This window comes from Saccostrea echinata, unplaced genomic scaffold (genome assembly GCF_033153115.1).
Source record: "Saccostrea echinata isolate AGI-Se365-2 ecotype Australia unplaced genomic scaffold, CSIRO_AGI_Sech_v1 ptg000010l, whole genome shotgun sequence".
Lineage (NCBI taxonomy): Eukaryota > Metazoa > Mollusca > Bivalvia > Ostreida > Ostreidae > Saccostrea > Saccostrea echinata.
Genome location: NW_026889759.1, coordinates 2,365,445 through 2,387,178, shown reverse-complemented (window position 1 = coordinate 2,387,178; position 21,734 = coordinate 2,365,445). Strand labels below are relative to the sequence as shown.

The 21,734-nt window shown below is 35.5% G+C and overlaps 1 protein-coding gene across 1 annotated transcript; it reads left to right on the top strand.

Moving 5' to 3' along the window:
- The first annotated feature begins 1,065 nt into the window (after window positions 1-1,065).
- LOC133184130 (lysosomal alpha-mannosidase-like) lies at window positions 1,066-20,130 on the top strand. Its single transcript, XM_061318998.1, has 25 exons — window positions 1,066-1,185; window positions 1,612-1,714; window positions 3,047-3,220; window positions 3,812-4,005; window positions 4,446-4,554; window positions 4,768-4,865; window positions 5,146-5,217; window positions 5,388-5,504; window positions 5,940-6,143; window positions 7,112-7,187; window positions 7,285-7,324; window positions 7,404-7,473; window positions 7,600-7,719; window positions 8,166-8,412; window positions 8,587-8,672; window positions 8,882-9,100; window positions 9,272-9,390; window positions 9,695-9,799; window positions 9,912-9,999; window positions 15,242-15,328; window positions 15,911-16,001; window positions 17,263-17,408; window positions 18,252-18,425; window positions 19,587-19,689; window positions 19,820-20,130. The coding sequence occupies exons 1-25, from the start codon at window positions 1,072-1,074 to the stop codon at window positions 19,945-19,947; spliced, it is 3,084 nt and encodes a 1,027-aa protein (XP_061174982.1). The 5' UTR covers window positions 1,066-1,071; the 3' UTR covers window positions 19,948-20,130.
- The last annotated feature ends 1,604 nt before the right edge of the window (window positions 20,131-21,734 follow it).

Sequence of the window (21,734 nt, the reverse complement as noted above, 5' to 3'; positions counted from 1 at the left end):
TCAGTCTAGACCATTCCTTGCACTTCCTGTTAGACTAGTCCACCTCCTCACACTTCCTCTCAGTCAATACCATCTCCTCACACTTCCTCTCAGTGTAGCCCATTTCCTCACACTTCCTCTTAGTCTAGTCCATCTCCTCACACTTCCTCTTAGTCTAGTCCATCTCCTTGCACTTCTTCCCAGTCTAGACCATTCCTTGCACTTCCTCTTTATCTAGTCCACCTCCTTACACTTCTTCTCAGTCAAGACCATTCCTTGCACTTCCTCTTAGTCTAGTCCATTTCCTCACACTACCTCTCAGTCAATACCATCTCCTCAACCTTCCTCTTAGTCTAGTCCACCTCCTCACACTTCCTCTCAGTCAATACCATCTCCCTACACTTTCTCTTAGTCTAGTCCACCTCCTCACATTTCCTCTCGGTCAATACCATATCCTTACACTTCCTCTCAGTCTAGTCCATTTCCTCACACTTCTCTTCAGTCTAGTCCATTTCCTCACACTTCCTCTCGGTGTAGTCCTTCTTCTCACATTTCCTCTCAGTCTAGTCCACCTCCTCAAACATCCTCTTAGTCTGGTCCATTTCCATGATATGTGCTTAATCTCATGCAGTCCTCATTTTGCTGTTCATCACAGTCTGGTTCCTTTCTTTAACATTTTATCTCTCTCTCTCTCCCCACACTGGTTTAAAGATTTATAGAAGCTTGATGCAAGAAGACACAGGTGAACATTGTGGCCCATGGGCCTCGTTTAATTAATTTAAAAGAAACATTTAGGGAGCAACTTGACCAATCAGTTAAAAGATGTAAATATTTCAATGATTATGTATATAATTTACATTGAATCAACCAATTTAATTCTCATTTTTTCAAAAATACGTATAATAACTGCACATACCTGTTAAATCTGATAACATATCAGAGTTCATTTACTTTGATATAGATGCAGAATAATGAAGATAAAGAAATCAAGAGTACAAAAACTCAGGTATACACATATGTGCTAATTTTGATAACTGAATTGATAACCTCACATGACAGATATCTCATATTTTATAATTGTGTCACACAGCCATGGCAGGGTGGACTACCCTGTCTATTATTTGGACATGTTTTGTTCTTGCAGTCGTGAATGGAAGGCCCAATGTGGTAGAGTTTGCACCTCCTGAACCACAATGTGGGTACAGGGTAGGTCCATAAGCATTTGTCTATAATAATTAGGTTATTTCTTGTAAAAATTTAACTTTGTATGAAACTAATGAGTGTGAAGTTTAAGTAATTGGAGTCAGCCACTGTGCATGCAGTGTTTGAAAAGTTCCTATCTGTTGCTTTGTGACTTGATCACTATAAAACTCTGAATGATTGTACTTGCATAACAACTTATAAGTATAGTTAAGCACTTAAAGCTGTCATTCCTGGGGGATTTGATGTATACAAGTCCTTGTTTTTTCTATAATGCTGTATAAAGAAGGTACAAGTGAAAACATATAAGTACATTGGCAGCATCTGGCTTTTTTTAATTTGTTCAAATTCACATTATGCTACACCATCTTCCACTAATTGTCAAGATATTTGGTACCAACTTCAAATGTATAATACAGAATTGTCTTGTAGAGTTGTCCAGCTACTTCCGACACCATGCTGAATGTCCATCTTGTCCCCCACACACATGATGACGTAGGATGGCTGAAGACAGTTGACCAGTACTTCTATGGCTGTAAGTTAATTCTAGCCCACCTCTACACACCTCTGGTTTAGATTTTGCTGTATGATTTCAGTTGCATCCTAGATTGAAATGTTCACAATTTTTCAAAGCATATGCATGCAGACAGACAGACACCATGCAAAGCAATCCCAAAATGTAGCTCTGCTCTGCAGGCAACACAAAAAATCTCTGGATTTTATGAGTTGATTCCCAAAACTGCACACAGAGTCATTCATGAAAAAAAAAAAACAAGTCTATATTGTAACAGCTGAGTAAGAAGTGTCTGCTCCAAGTTATCTCCCTTGAAGCAACATAAGCAACTCTGGGATGCGTTCAAGATCATATTGGTAACATAGCTCTATGTCCAGCTACAATCTTGAATTAAGTGCTAGCCTAGCCATTATAGAGGGATAACAGGTGATAATTCATAGAGTGCTTTCAATAAGACTGGATATCTAGCTTACTAACAGCTATGATCTTGAATCGACCCTGGTAAATGTAGGTCACAGATTACTTTAAAGTGGACCTGTCCTTTTGTCTGTCCATCTGTCACACCTCATATCTTGAAAACTACTGGTATTAAAGGTATGGATTTGATATTTTGCTTGAAACAATGGCTTTTGTAAAATACCCCACCTACCGACCTTGTGACCTTTGAACTTGACCTTTAACCTACTTTTCAAAAACACTTTATTGCCAATAGAAATTTATTTTTTGACCTTTGAGAGGTAATTCTGTGCTATTTAGCAGTGCACTGCTCGTTAAAAGACATTTTGAAAAATGCCAGTGTAAAAGTCCATTAGACCTTGACCTTTAATACAGTTTTCAAGAATACTCTGGACTTTAATTTATGTGTTTTAAATTTTTAGAGATAGGGCTTTCATAACTAGTATATATTTTATATGTTTATGACCTTGTGATGCTTTACTTTCAAACTGGTTGATACAAATTGAAATTGAAATGCATTCCATTAGATTGACATTTGATGAAATTAATGTGTTAAGCTTGAATTAAGTAGTGTTTTGAGTATTATATGGTTTAGGGGTCACTGTTTAGTGTCCAAGTGAACTTGGTTATCAATTTAAGAGAGTACATGTATTTCAAAATAGGAAAAAAATGTCATCAAACTCAATAAGTAGATATTTTCGAACAACTGAAAAATTGGTTGCTTTTTTAAAGTTTAGATCCAAACTTTGTACTAAAAATAAATATATAAATAAACTCCAAGATTTCTCAATGGCCTATGATTAAAATTTTACTTTTGAATGCAGCAGAGATAAAAACTTGTATTTGTGAGCCAGCAATATGAATCTAGTTTAAAGACATCTCTAATTAATTTTCTAGCAAGAAATGACATCCAGCATGCTGGAGTTCAGTACATTTTGGACTCTGTGATTCCTGAGCTCCTCAGTGACCCCAGTAAGAGGTTTATTTATGTGGAGATTGCATTCTTTGCTCGATGGTGGAGGGAACAAGATGCCACAATGAAGGGAAATGTCAGAAAACTTGTTAGTGAAGGTGAGTGTGGATTGATAGAGGAAAAATATATATATATGCACAAATCATAAGGACTGCACTATGTAGATTTATGATATAATTGATTGATTGTATGTTGTTTCACATCTCGTTCGAGAATTTTTCACTCATATAGAGATGTCAACATATGCCGGTGAAGGGCCTCAAATTTAGACCTTTACTTGGCACTTAGGGCCATTGAGCAGTGAGGGTTCTTTATCGTGCCAACGCCTACTGTGACACGGGGCCTCGGTTTTTAAGGTCTCATCCGAAGGACCCGCAACTTTCACTTCAAAGTGCTGAGCGCTTGGCGAAGGAACAGTTGCTACCTATTTTTTATTGACTTAGGTCAGTCGCAGCTGTGATTCAAACACTAGACCTTCTGATCACGAAGCGAGCGCTCTACCAACTGAGCTACCATGACGGTTAGATTTATGATAATGCTTGTCTTATTGTATACCTATAGTGATTCAAATACATAAAAACTTTCTTTTTGCACTTTACATGTATGTAGATATAAATGCTATGAAAACAACATTACTGATGGTATGAGTGTGAAAATTTTAAAGGTTTTAAACAATAACTTTTTCTTAGGCCGTTTGGAGTTTGTGTTGGGAGGGTGGTGCATGAATGATGAAGCCAGCACACACTACAATGCTATGATAGACCAGCACACACTGGGATTCTCCTTCCTTGAGGAGGAGTTTGGGGACTGTGGTCGCCCCAGGGTGGGGTGGCAGATAGATCCATTCGGTCATTCCCGAGAACAGGCATCCATGTTTGCACAGGTAACAGTGAAGAAGATGAGGGTTAACTCTACAGTAAAACTGGCTTATAAGGTTGCCTTTGGACATGAATTTTTTTAGTGTCTTATAACTGAATTTCTTTATATATCCATACGAGAAAGTGTTATGATTTGAGGGATGGGGAAACTATTTAAGCCATGTTAGATAAAGCTTTTAGGGAAGTTATCCAGTAATCCAAATGCAATAATTTATCTTTGTGATTCCATTCAAGATTAAGCTATTGGGATAACTTTCTTACATTTGTAAAGATTTTTTTCAAGTTACAAAAAACAAAAGCTTTCATGAAATTAAAAGGGATGGTGACAAATTTTTATATGCATATGCTTAAAATAAAACAAAATATGAGAACTCTGAACAACATTATCTGGTAGTAGATTAGGCATAAACGATGATGCTACTTGGCAATATTTGTTTTTGTATAGTTTGGATTTGATGGTCTTTTCTTTGGTCGTCTGGATTATCAGGACAAAGACACAAGAGTGAAACAGAATAATATGGAATTTGTATGGAGAGGAAGTCCTAAAAACCTTGGTACACCATATATACATCCAAATTCATTAAATTATTTCATACTCCAGTGTAGATTCTATTTTCATTTCCTTTGTACCCTCTAACATAACTCTTTTGATATTATTCTGTCGCAGTTCAGTGTGATGTTCTACTGTATTACTGAAGCATCTTTCTGAATGTAAATGTTAGCTAATTAGTTAGTGATAAATAGATATTTAAGTTTAATTATTTCAGGTAAAACATCTGAATTATTTACTGGAGTTTTATACAACCATTATGTTCCACCTCCTGGATTCTGCTTTGATGAGCTTTGTAATGATGAACCAATCATGGTATGATATTTTTACTCAATTTCCTTACCCTGCACACCATTATAAAAAGTTTATCACAGAAATAGGTATTTATGGATAAAATTATTCAGAACTACCAGTTTCAAAAAAAATTATAACGTATATTACTGTATTTGTGTGGTACGTACAATCGTTAAAACTGTAGCTCTCTGGTTTGGAAAATTTGGACAGACAAACCAGATTTTGTTTGGATTGTCTGTCTGAATTTTCTCAACCAGAGAGCTACAGTTCTGTGGCTAATTTTTTTTTTTGATTTATCAAGGATGATGAGAGGATGCATGATGTCAACATTCAAAGCAGAGTTCAAGATTTCATCAAAGTTGTCAAAGATCAGGTGAATATGTAATGTACAAATATACAACTGCCATTAAATCATTTTTGGGGGTTCAGATATGTACTTTATAATATTATCATATGAATGCAATTTTCAGTTAATTTTAAATGTGTTTTTAAAGTACAGTAATTTTTATTATAATCATACGATTTTTCTTTGTTTAATTTCAGGCACAGCACTTTCACTCCAACAACATAATGATGACCATGGGAAGTGACTTTCAGTATTCAAATGCTCACACCTGGTACAAGAACTTAGACAAACTCATTAAATATGTTAACCAGCAGGTAAGAAGCTGTGTCAGTCACGTGAGAGTGTTCCAATGTTATTACATATAGTCACATTGTTAATATCAGTAGAGAGTGATTTACATGTTACAAAGTAATTACAAAGTCAATTTCTTATTTACATAAATATGGAGTTACTTACAGAAGTTACAAAGTTATTAAATAGAGTCACATTGTTATTTACAGCAAAACAGAGTTACACTGATAATTATGGATTTATTTACAAATGTTTCCAAGTTATTAAATATAGTCATGTTGTTATATATTAGCACAAAGTTATTTACAGATATTACAAAGTTATTACATACAGTTACATTGTTATTAACATCACTACAATGTTATTTTATACAGTTACGTTGTTATTTACATCAATACAAAATTATTACATACAGTTACATTGTTATTTACATCACTACATTACATTGTTATTTGCAGCAGAGTAATGGTAGTGACATCAATCTCCTATACTCCACTCCCTCCTGTTACCTCTACAACCTGAACCACCTGAACCAGGTGTGGAATTCTACAAAGGACGATTTCTTTCCCTATGCCAGTCGAGAAAACACATTCTGGTCTGGGTACTTTTCAAGCCGAGCTGCACTGAAAGGATATGCCCGTAAAAGTAACAATTTCTTGCAGGTATAGCTAAACTTCCATCTCTGTCTCTGCTAAAATGCCTAAAGTTAATCTGCATGTCCATTTGTCTTTTAGTTTTTGATTATTGCATTCCCTATCTTGCAATTAGTTTTTGATTATTTAATTCCCTATCTTGCAATCATTTTCCTCTTAACTTTCCAAAGTGCTAAATCTAATTTACAGGCTGAAGTTAGCTATTCTGATCAATGAATAATGTATATGTCTATCTGGCTCAATTCAAGTTAAAATTCTACCTAGAAATACTTAGAAAAAGATATTTTAAAATTTTCTCTGACAGTATGACCACAATCCGTCAAATTGATCATTAAGCATTCCCATGTAAAGTTGATTACTTCATGGATTTAGATGGGATAACAATACATGTAGTAGTTCGTAAGTTTACATGGGAATGCAAAAGAAAAAATTTTTGTACTATAAATGCCCTTCAACAAATATGGGATTCTACATTCATTCAGATAAAGTATCACATCACAAATTTTAATAAAATGGTATTTAGAGTGGAACTACAACAGGTGTGAGATTTTTATTAATGCTGCATGGGAAATATGGTGTAAACTTTTTGAAATAACTACATAACAGCAGTTTTTCAAATTAATTTGCAAGCATCCTTAAGTAGCAAGGATTTGAGTTTGTGCCAATCATATCCACTGGAATATGGTGCAAAGTTTTACCAAGGAACTTTCTTAAAAACAACAAGGCTAAGATTTTAAAACTGCATCAATATACTATACAAAAGAGTAGTTGAAAACACATATTGCAAGTTCAGAAGAGATTTCATTCACATATCTGTATGCTAGGAAGAGAACTAAATCACTCAGGTGAATGTTGTTGCCCACAGGCATTTTTGTTGTTGTCCACCCTGTTACATTCTTTATCATATGAATGTACATGTATTCAGATTCTTTGATCTTAAAAATTGTAAATATTTTCTTGTTTACTGTTCTCAATAGGTATGTAAACAACTGGATGTTCTAGCAGACCTCCGTCGTCAGGGTATGTTTGCCACAGAGAACCTGCGTGTCTTCAGTAAGTAAAAAATAATAATAAACAGGGAATAAAGTAGGTGTTTTAAACAAAAAATTGATGATCACTATAAACTGATCTCCTTTCACTCCTGTTACAGAGGAAGCCCTAGGAGTTGTTCAGCATCATGATGGTATATCGTAAGTACACATCATTTGGAAATTATTTTTTATGAATTGTTGAAATAATTATTTTGAAAAAGTGCTTGATATATTTTAGAGGGACAGAGAAACAGCATGTAGCAGATGATTATGCTCAGAGGCTAGCTGTTGGTGCAGAGAGGTGCCAGGTTAGTATAGAAATTGAATTTGTGTATTGAAAGAGAGAGTTTAAGACTGGATTAATATGCAAAATATTTTTCTTAGTGTTGGTGTGATCTGATAAAAATTTAGATTTGATGTATATTAAATTGCAGCTTGTAACAAATGCAGCCTTTGAGAAGTTATTACCAAAAGGCTCTGAGAGTGCTCCCAAACAGGTCTACTGTTCTCTGACTAATATCAGCTACTGTGACTTCACTGAGCACCAAAAGCAGGTACATTGTTTTAATATTAAATTTTAGTATTGCATATTTTATACATATCTATGGAGTAACAGCCCTGGATGAAGAGAAATTTATGTCACGAATATGGTAAGAGAAATATGTCAAAGCTATGAGTGCTTAATTATGTCTTTTTACTCACCTTAAGCCTCTTTCTCAGGCTTCTTTCTTCAGGCCTCAGGCTTTTCTTGAAATAGATTCAAAATTTTGTTTCGGATAAGTGTGTTGCCTCTGTTGACTGAATAGTGTGTCTTCAATTTATGTTAAAGGTCAGGCATTCTGTCTAGGCTATGTCGCAGTGCTATGAAAAGATCATGCATTAATGTCAAGGTTGAGGTCAAAGGCTATGACCAGAGTATTAATGGGGTTGGAAAATTTATTTTTTTAAAAAGTTGTTTAATTGAGATTTCAAGGTAAGCAATATTATACATGTATTTCAGTTTATGATGACTGTCTACAACCCACTGGGTCACTTAATCACAGATTTCGTGAGAATTCCTGTGGCAGGGGGTCCCTACAGAGTGGTGGATCCAAAGGGATTTAATGTAACAGCACAACTGGTACAGGTCACCAATGAAACCAAGAGAATACCTGAGAGAAACAAGTCCATAGCTACAAATGAGCTGGTCTTTATGGTGGAGGTCCCTCCTCTGGGATACAGCACTTACTTTATTGTGGAAACTAACAGTAAGTTTACAGCGGGGAAGTATTGAAAATATGAATATTCATGAAATGTTTATTTTTGTGGAAGATAGCTAGTGCCACCATAGGTGGTCCATGGATTTACTAAAAGAAATGGAAAATCTACAAAGTACAAGATTTAAATTTGTCAAATAAACATTGAAACATATTTTATGACAGATATGGATGAGGCTACATCACAATCCAGTAAAACTGTCTCCTTACCAAGAGACCAGTCAGAAATACCACTGTATATTGACAATGATGTAAGAAGGTGTTGTATGTAACTAAATCATAAAGACAATGATGTTTGTCATTATAATGATATTGACTGCTGGTATATGATAAATAAGAATTTACAAGATAAACTTTACCATGTGTTCTTCTGGCACAGATTTTCTGACCAATTGTGAAATTTCATGACAATGAAATAATGATATATTAATTACAAGAAGGACACTTTTTTTTATTTCAGGAGTATTTGGTGAACTTGGATAACATTAATTCAAACACACTGGGATTAACAAACAAAAGGAAGAATATATCTATTCCACTTAACCAAGCAATCTGGTGGTATGAAGCCCACGGTGGAAACTGCAGTAAGGGTGAGTTCCAGGCCTCCGGTGCATATGCACTGAGAACTAAAGGAGAGCGCCACAGACTTCAAGATGACACTTCAGTTTATTTAACCACGGTGAGATGTCTTTTTTTTTTTAAAGATAAGATCTTGTTATGTTTTAATAAAAGATTTATATACACCATCATTTTTTTTTCAAAGATAAGATCTTGGTATGTTTTAAGAAAAGATTTATGTATACCATACTTTGTATTTAAATTATAAATGAAGGTACAGTTATTTTTTCAGGGAGAATTGGTGCAAGAGGCACACATGAATTTTGGACCTGAGGCAACAGAAGTGATTCGGCTCTATAAGAATATGCCTTTTGTGGAGGTGGAGTGGACTGTCGGGCCCATCAATATCAAGTAAAGCTGAACTTCTTTATCTTGAACACTTACTTGTCAAATGCTAGGAATTTGTTGAAAACTAGGAATATGTGAAAGTGAAATGGCGATATGTAAGAAAGATGCTTGTTATTATTGAATAGCTGCATCCAGGGTCAAGTTCAATGATTTCAGGAATAGATAAAAATTTTTAAAAAAAATGAGAGGTTTTGCAACTATTGGTTTCATTATACATGGATATACCGGTATTCATATTCCCATTCATATGAATAAGGATTTTAATTCTTCAAATCCTTTTGTACCAGATTTTTTTTTCGTTTTGCAGAGATAAGCTTGGTAAGGAGTACATAACTCTGTATGACACACAGTCGATGGCCTCCGGGGACCTCTTTTACACAGATGCAAATGGCAGAGAAATCTTGGAAAGACAGTAATTTTAATGAATTTGACATTTTCAACCATATTTTTTTTTCAATAAAGGTAACTTTAAAAATTTTTTTTCTTATTTTTTATTTATTTTTGGAAATGTCTCTGTTTTTCAGACGAGATCACAGAAACACATGGAATTTTAACAATACTGAGCATGTAGCTGGCAACTACTACCCTGTCAACAGTCGAATCTTCATACAAGTTAGTTGTTACAATCTTAGCTTGTTTACTAACATAGGGATCTAATAATCTTTAACTTTACATTCATGTGATTCTTTGCATCCTTGTCTCATATTGTGCTGCCTTAATCTGCGGCCAGTTAACCAAGCAAAATAAAGTTTTCATCCTTTATTGTTGACATGATGGTAAAAAGCTGTAACAAATGAAATAAACAAAATAAGTATCTAAACTAGAAACTCATTGCGAGCAATGAGAGGTCTTCCGTCCGATTTTGAAAATAAAAACGTAAATTCAAGCTGAAAAGATGATAAAAGAAATTCAGACACTCTGGAGATTTAACCCTGGTCGTCAGCGTGAAAATCCAACGCGCTAACCATTAACCATCTATCAGTCCTGAAAGTTTTAGACTTCAGTCGTTTACTGTTGCTGAGCAATATTGTGAGAACAAATTCTAATTTTGAGGACAGGTAAACACGCCACAGGAAGTGAATGTTATTAAAAAAGAAAAAATCTCTGACGTTTCTCTAGACATTTGCAGTATCTGCAAAATGCATAAAAACATTTCAAGAACTTTATCGATAAGCAATATTTATGAGGAAGTTAAATATAAAAATAACGTAGTTTATCACCTAAAACCGGAAGTTTCTGTTTTTCTTTCCGGTGGAATCTAACATATTTAAAAACAGCGAAAGAGATGCAATAAAGTGATGCAAATTTTAATTTAAGAAAGAAAAGTTAAAATTTTTGATTTCTTTGATCACTTCCTGTGACGACCGGAAGTGACGACTGACGCGTTTAACCAAAATGACTTTGCCTACTAATCAAGGTCTGTTACTCATAAAAATTTGGTGTTTTAATCTTTTACCGGTTTTTGAGATCTCGCTCAGACAATTACTCATTTTGAGGACAGAAAAACACGCAACCGGAAGTGAATTTTTGAAAGATATTTGAGGTTACTCTAGAGATTTGCAGTCTGAATAACATATTTAACATTCATTTCAAATACTTTATCTACAAAAGATATCAATGGGAAAGAAAAATACTCAAATTATGTAGTTTTTCTCTTATAACCGGAAGTTGTCGTTTTTGTTTCCGGTGGGACTGACATATTTCAAAACTACGAATGAAATGCAATAACGTGATGCAAAAAAAGATTCAAAAATGAAAAGTTGAAATTTTTATATTTCTATTATCACTTCCTTTGACGACCGGAAGTGACGGCTGACGCTCTTAACCCAAATGGTTTTGCCTACTCCTCACGATCTATTAACCACAAAAGCTTGGTGTCTTAATCTCTTACCGTTTCAGAGATCTTACTCGGGAAAGTTCTCATTTTGAGGACATGAAAACGCGCGACCGGAAGTGAATTTTACAAAGATATTTGACGTTACTCCAGACATTTGCAGTCTGAATAACATACTCATAAATCATTTCAAATACTTTATCTATAAAAGATATTTAGGGGAAGTAAAATACTAGTTTTTCTCTTATAACCGGAAGTTGTCGTTTTTGTTTCCGGTGGGACTAACATATTTCGAAACTACAAATAAGATGCAATAATGTGATGCAAGAAAAACTTCAAAAAAGAAAAGTTGAAAATTTCGATTTCTATGATCACTTCCTTGAGCGACCGGAAGTGCCGACGATGAACAAAAAGTAGCGACCAAGCTAGTATCTATCACGATCTATAATCCCTGAAAGTTTGACATTGAAATATTCAGCCGTTCTTGAGATTATCTGTGGACAAAATCTCATTAGCTCACCTCGACGAAGTCGAGATGAGCTTATGCTATACCCCCGGCGTCGGCGTCGGCGTCGGTGTCGGCGTCGGCGTTAGCGTCGGCGTCCCAGGTTAAAGTTTTAGGAGCAAGTCCCATTCCCAAGTAACTATAAGCCCTACCTGGACCAAACTTGCATGGATGATGCATCTAGGGATGGACTCTACCAAACTTGCTTCGGATGCTGGATCTGACCTAGATTTTCCAGATGAGTGACCAGGTTAAAGTTTTAGGAGCAGGTCCATTCCCAAGTAACTATAAGCCCTACCTAGACCAAACTTGCATGGATGATGCATCTAGGGATGGACACTACCACACTTGCTTCGGATGCTGGATCTGACCTAGATTTTCCAGATGAGTGACCAGGTTAAAGTTTTTGGAGCAGGTCTATTCCCAAGTAACTATAAGCCCTACCTTGACCAAACCTGCATGGATGATGCATCTAGGGATGGACACTACCACACTTGCTTCGGATGCTGGATCTGATCTAGATTTTCCAGATGAGTGACCAGGTTAAAGTTTTAGGAGCAGGTCTATTCCCAAGTAACTATAAGCCCTACCTGGACCAAACCTGCATGGATGATGCATCTAGGGATGGACACTACCACACTTGCTTCGGATGCTGGATCTGACCTAGATTTTCCAGATGAGTGACCAGGTTAAAGTTTTAGGAGCAGAGTCCATTCCCAAGTAACTATAAGCCCTACCTAGACCAAACTTGCATGGATGATGCATCTAGGGATGGACACTACCACACTTGCTTCGGATGCTGGATCTGACCTAGATTTTCCAGATGAGTGACCAGGTTAAAGTTTTAGGAGCAGGTCTATTCCCAAGTAACTATAAGCCCTACCTTGACCAAACTTGCATGGATGATGCATCTAGGGATGGACACTACCACACTTGCTTCGGATGCTGGATCTGATCTAGATTTTCCAGATGAGTGACCAGGTTAAAGTTTTAGGAGCAGGTCCATTCCCAAGTAACTATAAGCCCTACCTTGACCAAACTTGCATGGATGATGCATCTAGGGATGGACACTACCACACTTGCTTCGGATGCTGGATCTGATCTAGATTTTCCAGATGAGTGACCAGGTTAAAGTTTTAGGAGCAGGTCAATTCCCAAGTAACTATAAGCCCTACCTTGACCAAACTTGCATGGATGATGCATCTAGGGATGGACACTACCACACTTGCTTCGGATGCTGGATCTGACCTAGATTTTCCAGATGAGTGACCAGGTTAAAGTTTTAGGAGCAGGTCCATTCCCAAGTAACTATAAGCCCTACCTAGACCAAACTTGCATGGATGATGCATCTAGGGATGGACACTACCACACTTGCTTCGGATGCTGGATCTGACCTAGGTTTTCCAGATGAGTGACCAGGTTAAAGTTTTAGGAGCAGGTCTATTCCCAAGTAACTATAACCCTACCTTGACCAAACTTGCATGGATGATGCATCTAGGGATGGACACTACCACACTTGCTTCGGATGCTGGATCTGATCTAGATTTTCCAGATGAGTGACCAGGTTAAAGTTTTAGGAGCAGGTCCATTCCCAAGTAAGTATAAGCCCTACCTTGACCAAACTTGCATGGATGATGCATCTAGGGATGGACATGGCCACACTTACTTCGGATTCTGGATCTGACCTAGATTTTCTGGATGAGTGACCAGGTTAAAGTTTTAGGAGCAGGTCCATTCCCAAGTAAGTATAAGCCCTACCTTGACCAAACTTGCATGGATGATGCATCTAGGGATGGACACTACCACACTTGCTTCGGATGCTGGATCTGACCTAGATTTTCCAGATGAGTGACCAGGTTAAAGTTTTAGGAGCAGGTCCATTCCCAAGTAACTATAAGCCCTACCCTGACCAAACTTGCATGGATGATGCATCCAAAGGATGGACACTACCACACTTGCTTCGGATGCTGGATCTGACCTAGATTTTCCACATGTGAGACCAGGTTTAGATTTAGGAGTAGTCTCGTTCCCAAGTAACTATAAGCCCTACCTTGACCAAACTTTCATGGATGATGCATCTAGGGATGTACACTAACCAACCTGCTTCGAATGCTTGATCTGACCTAGATTTTCCACATGAGTGAATTTTAGCCATATTTTAACCAAATTAGCATGGATGATGTATCTAGGGATGGACACTTCCAGACTTGCCTTGGATTCTGAATCTGACGTACATTTTCCAGATGAGTGACCAGGGTAATTTTTTGGAGTAGCTATATAATATTATGGCCTATTATGATTAAACTTGCATAGATGGTGCATCTAAGGATGAAAACTTTCAGACTTGCTTTGGATGTTGGAACTGACCAAAATTTTCTTGATTACTAAACAGGTCAAAAGTTTTTTTAGCAGGTCTATAATTAAATCAAACTTGCATGGATATTGATCTTGGGATGTACCCTAACTAGAAAAAAAATATGATGTGAAATTTGCCTTACATGTAGATAACATTCGTCGAGGTGAGCTTCGTAATCTTTGATTACCTATGTTTTTGAAATCAGAAATTCGTCCGTAACTAGGAACCGGAAGTGAGTTTTCCAATTTCCTCCCGTATAAAATAACTTCAGATTACAACACACTGTTCCTGTGAATTTCATTCAAATCCACCAAATAGTCTTCGAGAAATCGCGTGCACAAAATTTTGGGCGGAAAAATAATAATAATAATAATAAGAAACGGTAGAATCACTATAAGGTCTTCTGTGAAGACGGAAGACCTTAATTAACAGTGTTCTTTTCATGGACATAGCTGAATATTGAATATTAATGGTGATAACGGGTTTCCATAGAATAAATTTTGGCACGAGCGTTTACTTATATAAACAACATAGATATGATACAAATAATAAATGAAATAGCGAACAAATACTTTCTATAGAACTTAAATATCCAATAAAGCTGTTTTAAATGAACTTGTGTAGAAATATATTAACAATAGTGTAGGTACACAATAATCATGACTAGAACTCTGACACCGGATAGATTCATCAATTATAATATTTAGAAAATAGACAGCTATCACGGAATAGATGAGATAATTCTAAATACACAAAACACAAAAATTTCACAAACTATGAACTTACACTGTGGTCAGCAGCAGGTATACAAATAATAATAAACTTGAGAGATGTAGACCGCAACCATGCGGTTGACATATATAAACCGGAAACAGAAGAGTTCCAAAAATGTTTTAACTACAGCAGCTGGAACGGAACACGTATAAACTATTTGAATCATTAGTTAGGGAAGATTATATAAACTATTATCAAATGTGTCTCATTTTTTACTCTTCTATATTTAGGTATATAAACATGTCAGCTTCAACTTTCTGCCCAAAATGGCAAAATGCCAAATCAGGAGGTCAACATTACCACTACATTGTGAAAAATTTCAACTCATTACCGCTACATTTCTTTGAAATTTACATTCTGCTTACAACTTTACATGATTTTACAGGATAAGAACCAAAACCAACAGTTGACTGTGTTAACAGATAGATCTGAGGGTGGCAGCAGTCTGGAATCAGGCTCTTTGGAGCTTCTGGTTTGTAGAAATTTATTGTGAAATTGTTTATGTAGTTCTCAGAAAATGACTTTTTGCACATTCTTGTTCAAGAATTTGATTTATTAATGGATTTATATGTTCATTATTTTGTGCAGATGCATTTAAAGCAGTTAATGTAAAAGTACTTATTTAGCATGATCATATTTCAGCTTCATGTCTGCTAATTTATGTACACCCTAATGTATGATTTAAGCGAAATCAATACTTATCATTTTGAAGAGTCAAGTACATTAATTTATGATTGTGCTTATCAACTGAAAGTGAAGATTGTGCAAAATTTTGAGTATCCTAATTTATGTATGTTTACAGGATGTCCTATATTCTAAATTCATCTTAAAGCATAAATTATCTCACTGAAAAAAAAAGACGAAAAATAAAAGTAAAATATTTCCAATATGGGGGCAGGGCAGGTGTGATCGCTGCTGGCAAGACAGCTCAGTTGGAAGAGGAGCTGACTAATGATTAAGGGGGCCCAGTTCAAATCCTGGTCTGGTCTGTTGCATTTTCTCCTCACCGATGCATAGATACACCTAAATGTTTTACTTTACAATTATTCCACAGGTTCATAGAAGGTTGTTATATGATGACCATTTTGGAGTGGGTGAACCACTGAATGAGACGGGGGCTGACGGACAGGGACTCATTGTCAGAGGTAAATTACCTTACAATAACTCTTCATTTTCCAGGTTCGTAAATGTTGCGCATTGAAAATTTCAGCTGTATTACCTATGGCTTTTTCAGTTGTATCACCTGTGGCTATTTAAGCACTGTTTTACCTGTAGCTTTATCAGCTGTATTAACTGTGGCTTTATCAGTTGTATTACCTGTGGCTTTATCAGCTGTATTACCTGTGGCTTTATCAGTTGTATTACCTGTGGCTTTATCAGTTGTATCACCTGTGGCTATTTAAGCACTGTTTTACCTGTAGCTTTATCAGCTGTATTACCTATGGCTTTATCAGATGTATTACCTGTGGCTTTATCAGCTGTATTACCTGTGGCTTTATCAGTTGTATTACCTGTGGCTTTATCAGCTGTATCACCTGTGGCTATTTAAGCACTGTTTTACCTGTGGCTTTATCAGCTGTATTACCTGTTGCTTTAACAGCTGTATGACCTGGGGTTTTATCATCTGTATTACCTGTGGCTTTATCAGTTGTATTACCTGTGGCTTTATCAGTTGTATGACCTGTGGCTTTATCAGCTGTATTACCTGTGGCTTTATCAGCTGTATTACCTGTGATTCTATCCACTGTATTACCATTGGTTTTATCAGCTATTTTACCTGGGGCTTTATCAGCTGTATTACCTGTGGCTTTATCAGCTGTATTACCTATGGCTTTATCAGATGTATTACCTGTGGCTTTATCAGCTGTATTACCTGTGGCTTTATCAGTTGTATTACCTGTGGCTTTATCAGCTGTATCACCTGTGGCTATTTAAGCACTGTTTTACCTGTGGCTTTATCATCTGTATTACCTGTAGCTTTATCAGCTATATTTCCTTTGGCTTTATCAGCTGTATTACCTATAGCTTTATCAGCTGTATTACCTGTGGCTTTATCAGCTATATTACCTTTGGCTGTATCAGCTGTATTACCTGTGGTTTTATCAGTTGTATTACCTGTGATTTTTATCGGATGTATTACCTGTGGCTTTATTAGCTGTATTACCTGTGGTTTTATCAGTTGTATTACCTATGGCTTTATCAGCTGTATTACCTGTGGCTTTATCAGCTGTATTACCTGTGGCTTTATCAGCTGTATTACCTGTGGTTTTAACAGCTGTATTACCTGTGGCTTTTTTGGCTTTATTAGATACAAATATATGGAGTGCAGCAGTTTCTAGTTTATTTTAATTAGACTCAATCACTGTACTCTAATTTATGAAATTAAGTCTGTAATTTCATATTCAGGAAAACATCTGATGATTTTGGACACCATTAAGGACTCACCGGCTCTCCATAGAAGTCTAGCTCTAAAGTCATATATGGCACCCTCGGTCTCATTTTCTGAACTGACCATGACACCTGAACAAGCAATGACCAAATACAATACCCAGGTAGATATAACTCTATTTTGATGTAGTGACAAAGCTATCAGTGAAAATTTGAAATTCAACATGATTGCAGATTAAACTTAACTATAAATAACCAATAACTAAGGCAAATAATCAATGCTCCATTTACACTGTATATAAGCAATGTACAAAATTAGTTTAACATGAAGGCATGTATATATATATATACCCACTTCCGCCCCAACCCAGGGTTGAACTCTTCGACCTACGGAATCTGTCTCCTAGCAGTACAGGAACAGTGCGCTAGACCACTTGGCCATCTAGGCAAGTTAAAAAACTTGCTTTCGATGCCAATGGAAATTCTTGTGGCGCTGTCCTACACTACACGGTCATTGAGAATGGAAGTGAGATATAGTTATTTGGACATTAGTTTTATTAGAGGATTGTTGCCGATACACATTGTAATGAATTAATTTTATTTATAAAACATATTTTACAACAACTTATAAACTAACATAACTGCCCTAAGTGAAGAAATATTAATATAGAAAGCACAAAGAAATTCACATTTATAAGGATACCCACTTCTGCCCCAACCCGTGGTTGAACTCTTGACCTATATATATATATATATATATATGAAACTATGTAGATATTCCTGCACTCCACTGTAGAGTTGCTGTGTAGTTTACAGCTGACTAAAACATCCTTATTCTATAACTCTGTGTTCTGTACATTGTATAAGAATACATGTATTGAACCTCTATCAATATATGCATTTGGTGGATATCAACTTTTGATTGGATTTTTGTTTATTAGACAATTCATTACAATAAGGATATACATGTATTTACTTTATAAAATTAAATATTTTTATACTTACAGTGGTCAGCTTTGAAAAAGCCTCTTCCAGCTAATGTCCACATGTTGACCCTGGAACAGTGGACAGACACTCCAAAAATAGAGCCAATTGAAGTCCCACAGATACTGATTCGATTTGAACATATTTATGAAATAGATGAGGACCCTGTGCTTTCACAACCAGCAGTCGTTGATTTGGTGAGAATTTCCATCAAGAACCTAGTTGATATATGAGTACTTAAAATGTAAAAAAAAAATTGACTCAGAATCTTAGATTCCATTTGAATTGCATAGATGCTGAAAAATGACATGACAATATTTTGATTGCTTTTGTTTTAAGCTTAGGTTACTGTCTACATAGTGGGCATTCAAAAGCTATGCAGGGATAGACTTGTAGTGTTCAGGATAGTTCGTGAATTTTCAATAGAATTACGAACCCAATTTCATTGAATAAAAACAATTTCTAGACCCAGACAAATGCTAGAGAAAAGAAAATAATAAAGCAAGTTAATGCAAAATAGAGTCCTTATCAAAACTCATTTTCTAAAATGCGTGAAGGAATCAAACACAAACATAAGCTGTAGTTATGGCTCACACTAATATTTTAATTTTTCTAATTTTAACAAACTTGAGGCCAATGTTCATTAAAATAATAAAAAAGTTTTGTGACTGACACATACCAACAATTTAAATACTTAGTATTTGTAAGTAAAACAGTCACTGTCTCTGATATAATGATGAAGCAGGGATGGGTGTGGGGGGATACTAAGAAATCAAATATTAAAGCTATATATATGGCGTATCTGAGCTAAAAAATAAAAATACAATATTGAGTGAAGATAAACGTGATATACAGTTGAACTTTAGTATCTCGAACACGGATATCTCGAATACCATGGATATGTCGAAGTGATTTGGAAGTCCCAAGCAATTAATATTATAAGTATTTTACCCCCAATATCTTGAACTCTCGGATATCTCGAAGTTTATTTTCGGTCCCATTGAGTTCAAGATAACGAGGTTTGACTGTATGTTATTTATGTTCAAATTCAAATTTGTGTCTATTATTTAAATGCGGAGTCAGTAAATAAATTGATTATTGTTTTAAATTTCTAATATCTTCGAAACATTATTGATTTAAATTGTGTAATTTACAGGAAAGTCCTATCTTTATACAAAGTAATAAAACATATAGAAGGATTTTTTTTAATTTTAGTTAGTTCAAACTTATAAAAAAAAATATGCCATATATGACTTTAATAGCTATGTGTTTACCACCAGTAGAAGAAGTTTTGAATATTTGTTTGCCTGTGAAGTTTTCCTTTTCTTCATGATACCTTTTTTTTTTTTTTATTTCAGACTGATTTTACTACATTTAAAATTGTTACAATGAAGGAACTTACTTTGGGAGCCAACCTTCCATTGGCAGAACTAAATAGATTACCATGGGCTTACATACCAGGTATATAGCTTACTTTCTGTGTGCTTGTCCAAACTCTATATTCTTGGTCCTCTGTGTGTTTGCTACTTCTGATTTTCAAGATACCTCAATGCTATGAGATTTTGATATCATGAGTAATGTGATTTTGCAGACACTAAAGAAGAGTTACTCACCAAGGAGAAGTTGTTAAATACAGCGATTTCCAGCTCCGCAAGCACCATCTCTCTACAGCCAATGCAGATACGAACATTTGTTGCTACATTGGATAAAATGCACTAACTTATACTAGACAGAGTTTACCCAGCAGACCCTAATAATGAAAATGTGATAAATGTAACTTATTTTTTTAGTTGTATACTAGTTACTTTGGTTTTCTATAGTTTTGAAACTCATCACCTGGACTACAGGCCTTTTCCTTAATTGTACAATTGTTGTTAAATAAATCATTGTTAGTAAGAGGAGTGTCCTGGATATTGTTTTAGCATTTTTTCAATAATAGCTATCATCTTAACAGTAAACATGTTTACAGTTCAAATTTGGCAGTTTTGTTCATAATAACATTGAAAGTGACCTTTTTTGTCCACCAAGCATTGTAAAGATCTCAAATTACGTTTGACATTAAAGATCAAGATTTGAGGCTAATTTGATAAAATGTATGTTATGGAAGAGTTGACTAGAAATCTAAACTGATTCCAAAAGTAATGAAAGCATTACAGCATGGTGAATTGAGTAAATATGTATCTTTGGAAACTATGGATCTTGAACAAGATCCTTTTGTTTATATAAATGGAGATGGCTCACAGCCGAACACAAAATGCATCATCTATCAAACATGCAACTAGTACAGGGTTTTAAATTTTGGTTAACAAAACCAAAAAAAAAAATCTTTACTCCAAGAAATGCTGGAACTAGTTTTCCATCCCAGTACAAGTTGTCACCTGTAAACAGCTAACCTGCCACAGAATCTGTAGCTGCAGATATTGGTATTTGAGGGAAAGGAGAACTAAAAACTTACTCATCAGATGTATAAACCGCTATTTGTCGTATTGCAATCTTTGACTGACAAGTAGATATGCAAGAGTTATCTTTCTTTTACCAGTCAGTGACCTAAATTTCATCATAAAAAGGGGAATAACTCAATTTTCTTATAGTTGGGGGGGGGGGGGGGGGTATTTATGGCTTTATGTACATATGTATATTGGTTTGCCTTTTGATTGTACATCTTAAACATAAAATTATAAGTCTGGATTATTTTTACGCCGATTTATTTTTCCGAATTTGGGTCAAATGGTATATATTAATATATTAATTAACCTAGGAGTTTGACCTACTTTTGAAAAACTTTAACCTTGGCCATAATTTTTGAACGGTTGGTGTTAGGGCTTTCATTCCTCACATATGTAATCCTTGTGACAAGACCTACCCTTGGATACCAACAATTTTGACCCTTTGACCTTAACCTAAGAGTTTGACCTACTTTTGAACAACTTTAACCTTGGTCATAATTTTTGAACGGTTGGTATTAGGGCTTTCATTCTTCACATATGTAATCCTTGTGACAAGACCTACCCTTGGATACCAACAATTTTGACCCTTTGACCTTAACAGTTTGACCTACTTTTGAAAAACTTTAACCTTGGCCATAATTTTTGAATGGTTGGTGTTAGGGCTTTCATTCCTCACATATGTAATCCTTGTGACAAGACCTACCCTTGGATACCAACAATTTTGACCCTTTGACCTTAACCTAAGAGTTTGACCTACTTTTGAACAACTTTAACCTTGGTCATAATTTTTGAACGGTTGGTATTAGGGCTTTCATTCTTCACATATGTAATCCTTGTGACAAGACCTATCCTTGGATACCAACAATTTTGACCTTTGACCTTAACCTAGGAGTTTGACCTATTTTTGAACAACTTTAACCTTGGCCATAACTTTCGAACGTTTGGTGCTAGGGCTTTCATATTTCTCTGTGTATTTCTTGTGAGAAGGCTTTTCCTCGGGTACCATTAATTTTGACCATTTTACCTTGATGTTTGACTTACTTTTGAAAATCTTTTACC

Excerpts from the sequence above, each read along its gene's own strand:
- LOC133184130 (XM_061318998.1), top strand. The coding sequence starts at position 1,072 with ATGGCAGGGTGGACTACCCTGTCTATTATTTGGACATGTTTTGTTCTT. Across the intron at positions 5,218-5,387 it reads TCAAAGTTGTCAAAGATCAG|GCACAGCACTTTCACTCCAA; the intron begins GTGAATATGTAA and ends GTTTAATTTCAG. Across the intron at positions 17,409-18,251 it reads TGACCAAATACAATACCCAG|TGGTCAGCTTTGAAAAAGCC; the intron begins GTAGATATAACT and ends TTATACTTACAG.